The 16,167-nt window shown below is 46.4% G+C and overlaps 1 protein-coding gene across 2 annotated transcripts in view; it reads left to right on the forward strand.

The window, feature by feature from the left end:
* The first annotated feature begins 2,821 nt into the window (after positions 1–2,821).
* The window catches only part of Zdhhc14 (zinc finger DHHC-type palmitoyltransferase 14), a 257,825-nt gene continuing 244,479 nt past the window's right edge, over positions 2,822–16,167 (forward strand). The window contains exon 1 of one of the 2 annotated variants that reach the window (XM_036168617.1): positions 2,822–4,851. In XM_036168617.1, coding sequence (XP_036024510.1) covers positions 4,607–4,851 — 245 coding nt within the window. In that variant the 5' untranslated portion in view covers positions 2,822–4,606. The remainder of the gene's footprint in view (positions 4,852–16,167) is intronic. The other variant, XM_036168618.1, reaches the window with a different exon arrangement.

The raw sequence follows: 16,167 nt of genomic DNA on the forward strand, positions 1-16,167 counted from the left end.
TCTTCATGACTCTTATTTCATGGTGGTGGGAATTTGAGTAATCTTACATTCTTTCCATTCATGTGCTGTACCAGCTTTCAAGGTGTGCGGTATTACTTTAAAAACATATTGAAGCAACATTTGTGTGTGTGTGTGTGTGTGTGTGAAAGGACAAAAAATTGATCTAACTTGTTTATTTATATTTTGTGTATGAGTCCTCTGCATGAATACCTGCATGCTAGAAGAGGGCATCAGACTCTATTATAGATGGTTCTGAGCCACTATGTGGTCGCTGGGAATTGAACTCAGGACCTCTGGAAGAGCCGCCAGTGCTCTTAACCTCTGAGCCATCTCTCCAACCCCTGAAAAAAATTATAAGAAATTTTCATATTAAAAATCCCCTGCCTTACCCAGTTTTGTTTTTGTGACATGCTGAGTGTATTAACCTTAAACGTTTTGCATTTTGATATGGAATGTTTCTAGATCTGCTGAGCACACAAATATGAGCAGAGTCTCTGGGTTGGAAAGAAGTAGGGTGCCTGATTTTCTGCAGAATTCTATTTGGAATGAAATGTCTTGTGTTCCCTTCAAAGTTCTCTAGCATCCTCCTTGGACTCTGTCCCTTTGTCTTAGGTACCTGGTCACCCTGAGTCCCCACCCATGCCAGCCCAGAGAGATGTACACAGGAAATCGCAAGGTATCCTGGAATCTGAACACTTTGCCTTGCATAATGAGTAGGGCATCTTCCATGTTGGCCTATCTCAAGGTATTCTGAGAACTAATGAGGAGGATTGTGGAATGCTTTGAGCTGCTCAGATGAAAGAAACCTCACATTTTGTTTATAAAAACAACCCTTCTTGCTAGTGAGTCCACCAAGTCAGCCAAGAATAGAGAAAGACCACTGCCATCAAGGGTACCACCAGCGATACAAGGAGAGCAGCCGTTGGCTCCAAGTGCCAAAGATGGTGACGGCTTTACTTGAGGTGGATGATAAAGCTGTACTTTGGACAGAAGGGCAGCAAGTGCTCTTAACTGCGGAGGTATCTTTCCACCCCCAGATATGATTATAAAACAAATAATTTCTTTTCTTGTTTATGGAAATGCCAAATATAAAGATAAGTACACATGATGGATAAGAGTGGATCCTCTTACTCAACTTTGAATAGACCTATTCTAGTGTCCACTCACCTGAATGGTCCCTTCCCCTTGCAACCTGTGATTTGCTCTCTGGCTAATAGAACATGACTCTATTGTATAGAGCCTGCTCGCTGGCAGACTTTCTTTGTTGGCTTAATGAATTCTGGGAAATGCCAAGGTGATAAGGAAGTAGAGGTGACCTCTGGGAGCTGCAGATGCCCTCTGGGAGCTGTGGACAGTTTCCAGTGGGTCAACCAGCAAGAAGCTGGGTGCTGTCCTACACATGCACAAAAAAATGAATTCTAGCAACCTGAATGAGCTTGGAAGTGATTTCTTCTCCAGGTCATAAGAACATAGCCTGGTCTATACCTTGATGGTGTGGGCAGCAGACTCAATAGACCCAGATACCTGAACACAGAGGCTGAGGTACACTTGTGCTAAAGTCCCCAAGTTCATGATAATTTGCAGCAATTAGACACAGTTACATCCCATAATGTCATCACTTTCTGAGAGTTCCCAGGATTGTTCCTTCTAGCTCCTTGTGTGTGGGAGGTGGATGGGCTGGAGTGTCTAAAAGCACAGTCTAGTTTTCCTATCATTTCACTTGCAAATACTTTCAGTATGCAGCTCTAAAGGATGAGGACTTTTCAACAGTGCCAAATGCCAAATGCCAAAAAAAAAAAAAAAAAAGAAAGAAAAGAAAAAGAAAAGAAAAAAAGAAAAAAAAAGAAAGAATCCAGTTTAGTTGAGAAGAAGAGTGGGCAAGTACTCTACCACCTAGAGAGGGTACTTTCCAAAGCCACCAAGACAATAGATACAACCATCAGCTAGAGGGTAGGAAAGAATAAAAGCTTTACTTCAAATGCCAGAGAAACACCAGTGGTTTTTCTTTTTCAATAGCACAGTTAGCAAAGCACTGTAATATGCTTGTCTGTCATAAATATCTCAAATAATTTAAGGCTAATTCCAATTGTCCACGTAAGATCCTTAGCTAGACTTGGTGGAACATGTCTGTAATACCAGCATGCAAAAGGCTCAAGCAGAGAATCGGGAACTGGAGACTAACCTATGCTACCGTAGTGAGAACTTGTTCCAAAAACGCACCCATCCACTCATTAAACAAAGAAAAAGCCCCATCCAGCCCCTAGGAATCGCATTTGCTTTTTAACTTCCTGTGATTCCATGCCCGATCTTATTACCGTTCCTGGTAACACCACTTCCCAGCTGGTTGCATTCTTTTCCGCTTTTGAGTAGCCAAGCTTATCTCCCTTTGACACTGCGCACTGAGGCGTGCTTTGTGAGGGAAAAACCGAGCTCTGGGTTCAGTGCCATCTCTATCACTGGGCAGCTTTGTGGTGTTGGGCAAGCAGTTTCTTTGAACTGGGTACAATAATGCACCGCAGGGTTATTGTGAGCATTTCCCAGCGAAGGCGGGCAGTGAGCAGGTGCCCAGCCCTCAAAGAGAAAGCACCTTTCCCAAGGCTGTCTTTGTTGCTCTCCAAACGCTGAGCACCAGAACGTCCAGTACCTTGCCTCCCCCGCCTTCGTCGCGGGGGATGCAGGGACTTGTAGTTTTAGGTCCCCAAGTCACGTTTCCTCTCAGAGCTGGACAGCGAGGGAAGGAACTACATATCCCAGCGGGCTCCGAAAAGAAAGTAGGGCTCGGAAAATCGAGTACAGCTGCCTGGTATCTTTTTGCTTCCAGTTACCCTAGTGCACAGCCCCAGTAAACGCTCCCACCCGGCCACGATGCTCAGGAGCGCAAAAGCGCGTGGGCGGCTGGGGCTCTCTGGAGCTCAGCTTGAGCCCTTAGGTCCACCTGACTGTGAGGCTGGGGTGGAGAGAGAGGCGCACTCTGAGCATCCTCTAGACGTGCGGTCCCTTTACTGTGTGGGGGATCCACAGGGGGCATTCTGAGCATCAGTGGGAGAGAAGTAGAGGATGAAAGATGGGGGAGGCAGCGACCCAAACAAAGCCTGCCACAAGGGGCTTTTAATCCGAAAGAGGGACCCAATTGGTTGCTGTTGGAGTGGACTCAGACCGCCCTGCTGTCCCCTGCCCTTCGAGATCCCGAAGTCTGGGCTGCTGCTCATCAATCTGTCATCAGGCATTCCACCCCTCCTCTGGGCATCAGTAGTTTCCCCAGCATCTCGGCCACGCGTGGCGCTGGGAAGGAAGAGGACCAGCCGGGGTCAGGCCAGGGAAGGTCACTTCTCAGCGCCGAAGGGTACTCGGGTCCCCGATGGTTGCAAGAACGGTTTTGCAAGTGTAGCCGTGAGCACGCACGCGTCCCGAGGCGGCAGCTGCTGCCGAGAATAATCCGGAGGAGAAGCCTGTAGCGGACAGAAGTCCTCGGGGAGCGCATGGCGCCTCAGCACCGAGGGCAACGACCCGATCGCTCCTGGGGCGAAGGATGTCCCCGGGAGCCAGGCGCCATCCTCTGGGCGCTCCAGGCCTGCCCAATCCCGGAGCCCTGCGCCTCTGGCCCGAGGGGACTGGGGCAGGGACCCCGGGGAGCCGGTGCCCGGGCTTCGCTGGCGAAGAGGAGGAGCGGAAGGAGGAGCCCGGCTGTAAGGCGCGGGCGTCACCGCCCACCCGGGCCGCGCGGAGGCGGACCTGCTCGGAGCGCCGCGCGCGCGCCGGGGCTGAGCCTTGCAAACAAGTGTCTGTGGCAGTGTCCCCGCGGCCCTCCGGCGGCCCTCCTCGAGCTAGGGCTGGCTCCTCCGGGCAGAAGGAGCCGAGGAAGCCGCGGGAGCCGCCGCCTCCACTCTCGGCCGGGAACTCACCGTGCAAGGGGCGGCGGACTCTGCCAGGCTGCTCGGCTTGTGGACGCGGGGTCGCAGCACGGGCAGCGCCCCGGCTCTTCCCGAACAGCTCTTGACAGAATAACGCGCGTGGCTGTCCCCACCCCTGGGAGGGGTTGCCGGTGCCGCGAGCTGCCTCCCAGTTTGCAGCGCTCTCCCCAGGGAGGATCCGCCACGGAGAAGGAGTAGAAGCCACCTGGCCGAGGCGCAGAAGTGGCACTGGAGGGAGCCGGCGTGGGGTCCGCAGCCTCGTGTCCCCCCCCCCCCGCCCCTTCCCCCCGGGCGCGGCGATCGCGGATCCGCGGGCCGGAGCCCAGGCGCAGCCGGGAGCTTACTGGCGGCGGGGCCAGGCGCACCGCGATTTGGGGGTCTGCTGAACGGTCCCCCGAGCCCCACGGGGGCCTGTAGCCCCTATCCCCGGGCTGGAAGCCACGGAGAACCGCTGCCGCGGGCTGAGGACTAACACCGTCCCTCCCGAAAGCGGATTCTGCTATGACAGCTGGGTTCCCCAAGGGGTTAACCTGGGTGTCCTCGGCAAAGTTGTCGCCGAGCCGGGAGCCCGTTTAGGGGTCACAGCGCAGCGGCTCCGGGGCCGGCCGGGTGGCCGGCGGCGGCCGTGGCTCGGCGGGACCCGCGGGGCCGGGGGGCTTCTGGGGGTGTGCGCCCCCAGCCGGCTGCTCTCGTGGATGCCTCCCGGCGGCGGCGGGCCCATGAAAGACTGCGAGTACAGTCAGATCAGCACCCACAGCTCCTCCCCCATGGAGTCGCCCCACAAGAAGAAGAAGATCGCAGCCCGGAGGAAATGGGAGGTGTTCCCGGGGAGAAACAAGTTCTTTTGCAACGGGAGGATCATGATGGCCCGGCAGACGGGCGTCTTCTACCTGACGCTCATCCTTATCCTGGTCACTAGTGGACTCTTCTTCGCCTTCGAGTAAGTGGTGGCTTCCAGATGCCCATGCTCCCCTCGTCTTCCCCCGGCCTCTACTTTGGCGACTTTCGTTTTCTGGTGTATTTTGTTATATAATGCCAGCCCGCTCTCCTTGTTTTCCCTTTAAGGGGCTGTTTGATTTTCAGCCCCCCCCCCCCCCCCCGCTTTCCCTGGAATAACGGCTTGATGGGCATGGACCCTGGGAGTAAGGAAGAGGGGAATGGGGACTCGTGTAAGCTGTGCCAGGTCACGGGCTCCAGAGCATTGGGTGGAACCAGGCAGGTGGGTTCCCTCCTCTGAGTTTGGAGCTAGCACATCAGCTCAGGTGCAGCCTTCTGGGGGAGGAGTGTGGGGATTTCCAAGATAGGGGTCGAGAGACTTGACTTATCCTTGACCCCCACCCCAGCCGCTAAGGAAGTGTGAGGCATCTTCTAAAGCCTAGTTGGCTAAATCTTGTAGTCAGTTTGCAGAATCGTGAGGAATCTTAGTTATTTTAGGTCGAAAGTGTTGATTACCTACAGTGTCCTGCGTGGGTAATTTCATTTTTCCTTCTCCTTGTACCCCTGATCACCAGCCTGTCGCTTACCAAGGGTGGAGCGTTTGCCCTCTTTACTTTCAAAGAAATTCCCATAGAAAATATCCACAATAGATCACTCGGGAACAGGTGAAAGATAGGAGGCCTGAAAGGAGAGCAGGGCACCGCGTGGCTCCTCCGGATCCCAGAAACAACACTTAGGGACTTTATCCTGGGGGCGGGAAACATGTGAGTCTTTAGGAAAATCAAATTGGGCATAGCAACGATCCTTCTGCCCGCGGGAAGAAAGGTCTCATTTATTAGTTGCCATCAGGTAAAGAGTTTAGCCATACTCCAAATCGGTATCAGTTGCTCTGATTGAGTTCAAAATTTGCAGCTTCTCACCCCTTCCCCATTCTGTGCTCAATAAAAAGTTACAGCCTCTATCCAAACTTTAAAAGAAGAGCATGCTGCTGGGCAGATTTTCTCGGAGCTGCCCACATCCCATCTATTACAGGCATGATAATGCTTTCAGTCCTTGCCGAGTCTTCTGGCTAAAAACCTACGATGCTTGTTTAGTTTTGTCTTTAACAAGTGTTAGGCTCTGATTTTCATGCCCCCAGCTTTTGCTTATTTGCCCCTGACAGCCCCTGCCCTCCATTTCTGATTTTGGATTGCCCAGGTGCCTCTCAGGTTAACTTTTGTGGGTGTTTGAGACTACATTGGTGGCATCTGTGTGTGTGTGTGTGTGTGTGTGTGTGTGTGTGTGTGTGTGTGTGTGTGAGGACCTGTGGGCTGGAGGGAAGGGATAGGATCTTTGTGTAGAATGCCAAGGAGGTGAAGTCTGTGGCGCCCCTATTGTTTCCTTGGGTGCCCAGCCAGTCAGCCTCTTGTCCCTGGTGACCAGACTCTAGGAACTGGGGGAAGGGGCACAGAGGCCCCTGAGACATTCTACATCAGAAACAACACCCGGAAGGGAGTAATGATGCCACGGATGTTTGTCGGAAATGCCACCTCCTTTACAGTGGCTTTGGTTACAGGTAGCTTTAGTTGGAGAGCATTCACTGTGTCTCTGTTGTCACAAGACACTTTGAGTGGATTCCTATTGGCATTTTAACTCATTTGGGGGATTCTAAGGGTGGAGACAATTAGATAATCTTCGTGACAGAGTTACAGAGTGTCCATTGTGAGTGTGCCGCATGCAGGGTGGTGAATAATAATTTTTGATGCATATCCAAATCTCCACTGTGTGGTTAGGGACCCCCCTGAGTTATTATGCTCTATCTTTTATTTTCTTTAGTCATACATTCGTTTTTTAATTTCTCCATCTCTCTCTCCGTGTCTTTCTCCAAGAGTTCCCCAAAGTCCTCACTTGCAGCTTCTTAAGATCCTCTGTTGTACCAACGTTGTGCTAGCTGAGGATGGTAGGGATCACCGTGGGCTCTGGGGTTTTATTAGATCCTATTTGCAACATCATTTTTATGCCCACTCTATGAGAGTCAGGGTGTGTGTGTGTGTGTGTGTGTGTGTGTGTGTGTGTGTGTTTACTCTCCACCACCAGTGTTGCTTACTAGGCCACCTGAAGCTTCAAGAACATAAGAGACCCATCCTCGAGTTGTGCCTCACTTGAGAAAAATCACAGATTTATTCAGACCCCGGACTGTCACGGGTTGACTAGGTTTTGTCATTGTATTCCATTGCTGTGTCATGGGTACTGACACTGTTTTACCTTTTTAGTCACTACTAGAGACAGAATGAGATCAAACTACTCTAACCAAGTTTATTTGCTAGAGACGCAAAAACCAGTTAGCCACCCACGCAGGAAATGTGAGCAAGAGGAAAGGCCAATATTATCCGATCCTGCCCATCTTTCTCCTGATCATTCTTTATGGAGCACATACTCTGTGGTTCCCTATTTTGATTGTTTGGCTTCATGTCCCGGTAGCTTTTCATGTGAACAGTCATGTTAGGCTTATTATTGTGGTGAAAGACCCTGGAAAAATGATTGAAAGGAAGAAAGGCACGTTTTGGCTCACAGCACCAGAGGCTTCATTCTCTGTGTGTCTGGCCCATTGCTTTCAAACCTAAGGAAAAGAAAGGATGACACACCGGCAGGGCCATGGGCTTGAGGAAGGCTACTTACCTCCTGGCAGTTAGGAAGCAGAAAGAGAGAGAGAGATGGGCCCCCACTGGACCTCCTTCCTACAACGAGGCCCCATCTCCCACCACCTCCCAAGGATGCTACCATATAAACCCACCCTTTGCCCTCCGCATTTCCAACCTGAAACAGGTGCATGAGAAAGTGAAGTCAAGAGAAACGGACTTCCCAGAGCTCAGCCACAGGTCGTGGTGGTGACGTCAGCCCCTGGAGAATGGCAGAGTAGAAATGATTATTCCCACGGGAGAGATGAAGAAACCATCACAACACTAGCTGAGGGAAGGCTGCTGAGCTCAGATCCAGTTCCCCTTAGGCTCACAGCCATCCTGTTTTCTGCAAAGTGTACAATCTGGCTAGAAGCAGAACTTTCGGAAATGCAGATCCTAAACTTTTTTCCAGCAGTATGACCCTCAATAACTGGTCATTCTAAATAAACTGTGTTGTTTAGGGTTTATTATTGTCATCGTCGTCGTCATCATCATCATCGACACTACCATGGATCACCTAGGAAAAGGAAACCTCAATTGAGGGATTGCCCAGATCACATTGACCTGTGGCCTTGTCTCTGAAATATTGTCTTAATTAATGATCAGTGAGGGAGGGCCCAGCCTTCTGTGGGTGGCATCATTCCTAGGGCAAGTAAGTCTGGGCTATGTAACAGCAATAGCTAAGCAAACCAGTGAGTGAGCCAGTGGGCAGCATTCCTCCATGGTTGCTGCATCAGCTCCTGCTTTGATTTCCCTCAACAATGGACTGCAATCTGTAAGTATAAACTGAAATAAACGAGAAGATGCTTTTGCAGTGGTTCTCAACCTGTGGGTCTCGACCCCCCCCCCCAAAAGGCCATCACAAAGACACAGCTATTTACATGACAATTCATAACAGTAGCAAAATTACAGTTGTGAAGTAGCAAGTCAAATAATTTTATGGTTGGGGGTCAGCACAACATGAGGAACTGTATTAAAGGGTCTGAGCATTAGGAAGGTTGGGAACCGCTGGGTTAGAGTGTTTCATCACAGCGACAGACTCTAGGCTCTGCCAGATTGAAAATGAAAGTCAGCATACCTCGGCTTCCAAAGTCTATAAAGTGGGATTTATAATATCTACCTTTAAATGTTAGTATTAAGGGGGACAATACTCTCAGGATGGTGTCTGGTGTGGAGCAATGCTGATTGCATGGTATGTATTGTTAGGTTAAGCCTCCCAAGGAGCCTGCCTTTGAGAGTCTTCAAGTAGGGAGCATATGGGTTAATAAGTGAGCATGTTGAGAGAGCATTATTAGTACTGGGAAAATGTGGTACTGTGCAGTTCCTCACGAGAACAGCAACCTTTATAAAAGTCCCTTGAGCCCGTCGGAAGTGTCCTGGATCTCACCCCTGCAGAGCGGGCGGCCTGCAGGGGTGCCACAAGCAGTGTCCCAATCCACACCCGGATTCCATCTCCGTTTCTGGAGCTCTCTCATCTTAGAAGTGTAAACCAGTGAAGAAACTTCCAGAAGCAACCAGCTGTAACACTTTGCTCTTTCCAAGCAGGTCATGACTGCTTATCTCGTTGGCTGCTTTTATAGAACATATGGAGTGCTGGGGAGAGATGACAGCATTTCATAGCTGGCATTTAAGAGGGGAGGATGGGATGCTGCTGGCAGCGCTGTTGAGACGTCTCACTGCTCCTTGTAGTTACTAAGGGTCTCCTCAAAGACTGCGGTACCACCATTCCTACAGCCGCAGAATGGGATTTGAACTCATGTACACAGGCAGCCTCCTATTTGTCATGGCTAAACATCTGAAAGTGAAACACCTTTGTTTCTAAATATTGGGTATATAGTTACTTCTCATGGGGGTAGAAAGAGGGACTTGAATGGGAAGCCAAGTGAGTGTCTTGTTTCAGGGTTCTCATGTGAGGTGAGTGGAGACCTGCTTACATCCCAGGCATGACTATGTCTCCTTGTGACAGGCTGCAGGTATTGCTGGGGTCCAAATGTGAGAACCTGGGAACATTCTTGAAATCATTGTTGCTAGAAGTCCATTGACATTTGCTTCAAAAAGCAGTGTGGGGCCAACGAGATGGCTCAGCAGGTAAAGGTGCTTACAGTTGGAATTTGACAACCTGTGACTCCTGTAAGTGGCTCTGTCCTCCAAGACATGCGGGGGGGGGGGGGCACACACACACACATACACACACACACACACACACACACACACACACACACACACACACATACACTGGATAAACAAATCCTGAAAAGTAGTATTTTTCTTTCTCTCTATTCTGTCTCTGCCCCCTCCTTCTGGAACTCTCTCCTCTGGCTTCCTCCATCTTTAGTTGACTTCTTTTCTTGTTAATTCAGCTAACCCTCTCTGAAATAGATGAAGAGCCGTAGGAAGTCAGCAGAACTGGGGTCATGCTTGCCTTGGCAATGGCACTTGAATACGTTCTTGGTAAATCAAAGTGTCACTTCCTATAATAATGATGTTGTTCTAGGTGGAGTAATCTTCATTATCTTGTCAGGGATTACCCTTGTAACATAGGTTCCTAGTTTGTGTTAGACAGCTCTCTATCACTTTAGCGGAATGTCTGATAAGTAACACAGGAAAAGGTTTTGACCCGTGGTTTTAGAGGCTCTAGCCCATGGTTTGGTAGACCTGTTTCTTTTAGGATTCAAGTAGGGGATCTAGATGGCAATGGTTGGAAGCATTTAGTGGGACAAAACTCTTCCTTTATGGCCAAGAAGCAAAAGAGGATGAGGATGGAGACCCATAATCCCTTCTGAGAGGATGCCCCCATCTTCTAAGGACTTGCGTAGGCCCTGCCTCCTGACAGCTCCATCATCTCCCAACAGTGTTACTCTAGAGACCAAACCTCTAACATGGGCCTCTGGGGAGCATTTGGCATCCAAGATGTAGCTGAGGCTGTCTTCTGTAAATAATAGTCAGTTACAGCAATGCCTCTGTCATGGATGGGTTAGCTCATTATAGACTGGAGATGCAGCTCTTAGGACCCTAGGGGACCATCTTCTCTAGCTCCTCCTACGCAAAATGTATCTTGTTTTGTACCTCTCTCTGAAAACATCTGCAATGTGTCATGTCATGTCTTCTGGCCAGACTCTGGTTATACTGTGTGCTGCAAAATACCAGGGAGATGATAGAAATGTTGGCAGTAATTCCCGGGGCCCTACAGGCAGCGTTCCCTGTCCACACGGTGATGGGCAAGGATGTTTATAACTCACTATGGTTCCCCAGGAATCTTAAGTGACTTCAGACTTTCATTATAGACCCAGCATCGTGGTACACACCTTTAATCCCAGCACTCAAGAGACAGAGGAACTCTATGGGTTCAAGGCCAGCCAGGTCTACAAAGCAAGTTCCAGGACAGCCAGGGCTGTTACACAGAGAAACCCTGTCACATAAAAAACAACAAAACAAATAAACAAACAAAAACTTCATTATAATCTCTTACATGACAAATGCTCACTTCTTTGTGTATGTGATCAACACATGCGTGTTCTGGGAGGGTCCTGCTCTGTTCTGCTCAGTTCGGTATTCCTCCATCCCTAGAACAGTACCGGTACACAGCCCACTCAGAAAATTTGTGTTTAATTAACTAATCATATATTGAAAAACTATTTAAGAACTTCCCTGTGTTTTAGTTTTTGTACTTTAGGAGAATGTATGAATTGATAAAGTTTATAATTTGATAATGGTCTGTAGAACACCTTTAGCTTACCAACTGTATTTGATATGATTCTTCTGAATTCAGAATCAATTGGTAACCTTTTTCAAATGTGTTCACTGAAGCAGGAGAAGTTTTCTTAGTGACTTAGGAAGCTAGTCATAGGATGTTCATTGGCTGAGACTGCTTTCTAGTATTTCTTTATTTATGCCCTAAATGCTCTAGGCAAATAAAGCTCTCTGATATCTATATATGTGGGCGTGCATGTGCATATGGGATATTGCACATGAGTGCAGTTCTGGGGAGGCCAGAAATATTGGATCCCCTGAAGCTGGAGTTATAGTCAGTTTTGAGCTGCCTAATGTGGGTGCTGGGAACCAAACTTGAGTCCTCTGCAAGATTAGTACATGCTCTTAACAGGTAAGCCATCTCTCTAGCCCTAGCCACCTATGTTTCATTGTGTTCTTTCTAAGTTAGTGGGAAGTGATACTGTGTTATGCAGAAAAGATTCATGTAGGTTCCTAAAATAGGGTAGTGATACTTAATTATTTAATGGACCATATCTGCATATCCTGGAGATTTTTCTTTTCTGCAGTATAATCTTGTACATGATTTATTCATGACAGAGTTATTATGTCTTAGCAATAGAATTTAAATGAAGGATTTCAAGGAAGTATGCTATTCTGCTGTAGCTGGAGTTGTGAGTGAATCTAGAAGTATTCTTATAGATACTTAAAATTAGTTACATCTAGGAATTGGGGTCTAATAAAATGTCCTTTTGTTCAGTTGCTCAGGTAAGGGCAGGGCACATCTTATGTTCTTATTTAGTTGTTCCTTAAATGTAAAAGACTGATCCCACTTCAAATGTTTTGTTAAATTTGAGTCCAAGTCTTATAGTGTAGCACAGGCTGGTCTGGAACTGGAAATCCTCCTGTTTCTACCTCCTAAGTGCTGGGGTTATAGGCATGTGCTATACACAACAAGATCTCAAGTATATATTCTCAAAACAGTTTTTACTTGAGTTTTAATGGCATGTGTACTTACGTGTCTGTGTTTGGGAATGTGCACCTGAGTGCAGGTGTCCAAGTAGTGGGAAACGGGTATTGGATCCTCTGGCACCACAGTGACAGTGTTGGAGGCCTCTGGTGTGGGTGCTGGGAACTGAACTCAGCCGCTCCGGAAGAGTAGGAGGTGCCCTGAACTGCTGTGCCGTCTCTCTAGCCCTCAAGCAGATTTTTTTAAAAAAAATCTCTTTTAATTTAATTTTGAGTTAGTATACAGAATAATAGACTTCATGGTTACATTTTTGTATGGTTTTCATTGTACTTTATAAAATAGTTGGGCTTTCTATGTCTCCGGTTTTCATCTTTTAAGGACTTATTCACAGAGAAGATTATTCATAAATGCATGCTCAAGTTTTGAGGTAGAATACTATGGAAGAAAAAAATGATCACCCAGCTCAAGAATTGCATCAGTACCAGTGCTTTTTATGTTTTTAATTAAAAATTTTAATTGACACATAAAACTCACAGCTATTTATAGATTGTCATATAATGTTTTGATTCGTGTTAAAATCAGGGCAAATGCCTCTGTCATCTTAAATATTAACCATTTCTGTGCTGCCAAAACACCCATCTTCTCATCATTTTCTGAAATATTATTGACCTTTCCAGCCTACTCCTGTCCTGGATCCTTTGGTCCAGACTCAGCTCCCTCCTCTGAGGCCATGGGAGGGAGGAGGCTAGTCATTTTTAGTACCTGGCCTTTTGCATTCCCAAACAGTAGGATACTTGGTTTCACATCTCTTCAACCCTCCCTACCTCCCTCCACACTCCCCCACCTCCCAATTCTTTCTTTTAGGTCTCAGGCATGCCAGATGCTACCAGTCAGGCTATGGCCACAGCCCAAGCTCTTCTTTATTAACAACACTCTATCAAGCAATGTGTAGTCCTTCTTCCTGAAATGATAGCATTGACTTTGTATAGTTTTAATATAAAGTAGCTCACATTTGAACTTTTTAATTTGAAATGATTTCAAGCTTCCAGAAGAGTTACAAGAATAATTTTAGTCTTGTAGATTCTTGAGTCCCGTCACTTGTTGATGTACTTCTTGCTCTCCTTTTCCTTCATGCTCTCTGTTGTAATCCCCCTGCCCCAACCCCTGAATATTAAGTTGACATTGTGTGCCTTCGCTTCCCAATGCTTCAGCATATAATCAGTTTGTAGCACGTTTTTGTTGTTGTTTGTTTGTTTGTTTTGTTTTGTTTTTCAGATCTGAGGACCAAACCCAGGGCCTTGTGCTTGCTAGGCAAACGCTCTACCACAGAGCTAAATCCCCAACCCCATTAGCACATCTGTTTTTTACTGAAACATGGGGTTCTTACCATGCAACCCTTGTTGGCTTCAAACTGCAGCCTTCCCCTCAGTCTCTTCAGATGCTGCGCTTACAGGCAGGGCCACTACACCTGTCAACTGTGTAATTCTTAACAACAACAAAAAAGGTACTTTCTTTCACCAATATGGTGATGTTTTCATCTTAGGAAGCAGCGTGGATGCAATAATCCATCAGCCAAGTTTGTCATTTATCTCGCGATAACCCATTAACTTTATCATCCAGTTGTTCATTTTCTGTTTTCTGACCATTGCTTTGGTTTTTGTTTTCTACCTTCAGCCTTGTTCTACGTTAGTTACAGATTCTTAGCTTTCTAATTTTGTCTTCTTTTAAAACCTTAGGCTATGTTCTTTGTGCTATCATTAGGAATTGCTTAAGACACTATGGTATGACCTTTTATCTGTTTATAGTGCACTTCCAAATAGCAGTATTGTACTTCAAAAATACCATATGAAACTTAACACACTATCATTTCCTTAATCTTTGTACCCTTTATATTTTTACTATCCTTTTACATCTAAACATGGTATAAAACCAGTAATGTTATTTTTCCAGCTGTTAATAATATCTAAAAGAAATGTAAGCCAATGTATAATAAAAATGCTTCCGAACAGAACACATTTACATAAAAAGACGTGTTTGTATATATGCAGAATTTAAAACGGACTCTATATCTTCACATGTTACAATCTGGACTACTCTTTGTCTCCTTTGTCTTCAGGGTCTTGCTATGTCAGCCAGTCTATTGTCTGCATTATTCCTGTTGGCTTAGAAAAATATTCCTCTCCCTGGATGGAGATGGTAGAGCACACCCCTTAGCTTAGCATTTGGGAGGCAGAGGTAGGTCAATCTCTACGAGTTGTATCTACATAGTCTGGTCTACATAGTGAAGCTCTGTCTCAAAACCACCCACCTCCACAAAACAAAAACAAACCAACAAAGATAATCATCTTTTCTGTTTCTTATATTGAATTTGCCTTAATATAAAATTCACACATATTTTAGTGGATACAATCTATTGTGATGAAATAGATACACATTTGTTTCTGTTTGCATATTTTACTGTGTGATAGCTCTCCAGCTGATTGCCTCTTTATAGCTTGTTCTCAGTAGTTGCTGTATGACGTGTGTCTCTGTATTTATTCTGCTTGGGATTTGCTAGGATTCTCAGGTCTGTGGGTTGATACGTTTCATCTGATTTGGGGATTTTCCATTCATTATTTCTTCAGACATCTCTTCTCTCTCCTTTCCTATAATTCTACTTATACATCATAGCATTTTATATAGTACCATGTACTTCACTTTATTCCCTGTGTTTTCTCTTTTCTTCCTCTTTGCATTTTATTTTGTTTAATTCCAATTGATCTGTCTTTAAATTTATTATTTCTATGTTAAGCAACTTTAATATCTTGCTTTTTCTTTTTTTTTTCAGCATCCCCTCATTCATTTTGTTTTGGTTTCTAGTCTTCTGCTGAATAAACACTTGCCCAGCAACTCTGGTGTCTGAGTGACCTCTGGGCTTCTTTGTCTATGGGTTCTACTTCTTCTTCCTTTGTATGTATGGTACTTTTTGGTGACATAGTAGCCATTGTGTGTAAAGGAATAAAAGAAATTACAGTAATTTACAAAATTTTAATATCTTTAATGTGTGGGTTGACTCAGCCTTATTTGAACAAGTTTAATATACCTTATCAAAAAGGCTTGAGACGAGGGAGTTCATTTTTTTCTCCAATCTTGCAGTTTTTGCACGCACATAACCTGAAGGTAACTTTGTAGACCCATTTTAGAAAGTGTAGGTTTGACTTGGATCCTTCTCATGAAGTCAGGTGTGGAATTTCCACTGGTTGGAGTTGTATTGGTGCTCAGAGAGTTGAGTATTTTCATGTACTCAAAATTTTGGATTTTTGTATTAAGCACGCTCCATTGAAATGGTTGAGTTTGGGAGAAGCTTCAGTTGAATTCATTATCCCTGGCTTTTAAAGGCTGGAGGGTCAAATCGTGCTTTCTCTCTAGCTGTGTTTATGATCTGAGCCCGGGCCAACCAATTTCTTCATGTTTTCTAGTCTAGCACCAGTTCAGAGAACTATGGAGATTTGTCTCGGCCTTTTAGCTTGACTGACAGCCTTTGTTTCTGCTTTAGACCCTGCCCCCAGCTTTCTGGGCCTCAGGCCATCTCTTCTGCATGTTGCTCTGGCCCAACTTTGGGAGGTCTACAGTCACGGCCTGGTTAAGTACCTGAGACTGCCAGACTCCATTTTTAAGCTCTAATCCTTCCATGACAATTTGAGATGGGTCCCAGGAGGCTCTCGGCTGCCCTCTCCTCCCCCAGACATTAGTGTGCGCTTGCTGTGTGTTGGGTAAAGACCAACAGGAAGGAGTTGACTGGCTGAGGCTCTTTGGAAGTCTTATCCTATGATAGTTCACATGTGGCCATTGATGCCAGTTAAGGATTTAGCTGGTTTCTCCTGTCCGTGGTAGACTACAATCCTTCCTCCTGCTATGCAAGGATGGAAGCAGACGTTGGCCCCTTTTCTCTAGGGAAGGGCTCTTGGCATTTAGATTTCTTCACATTGTCAGTTTCCTGGCA

The sequence above is a fragment of the Onychomys torridus genome, chromosome 19, assembly GCF_903995425.1.
Source record: "Onychomys torridus chromosome 19, mOncTor1.1, whole genome shotgun sequence".
Classification (NCBI taxonomy): domain Eukaryota; kingdom Metazoa; phylum Chordata; class Mammalia; order Rodentia; family Cricetidae; genus Onychomys; species Onychomys torridus.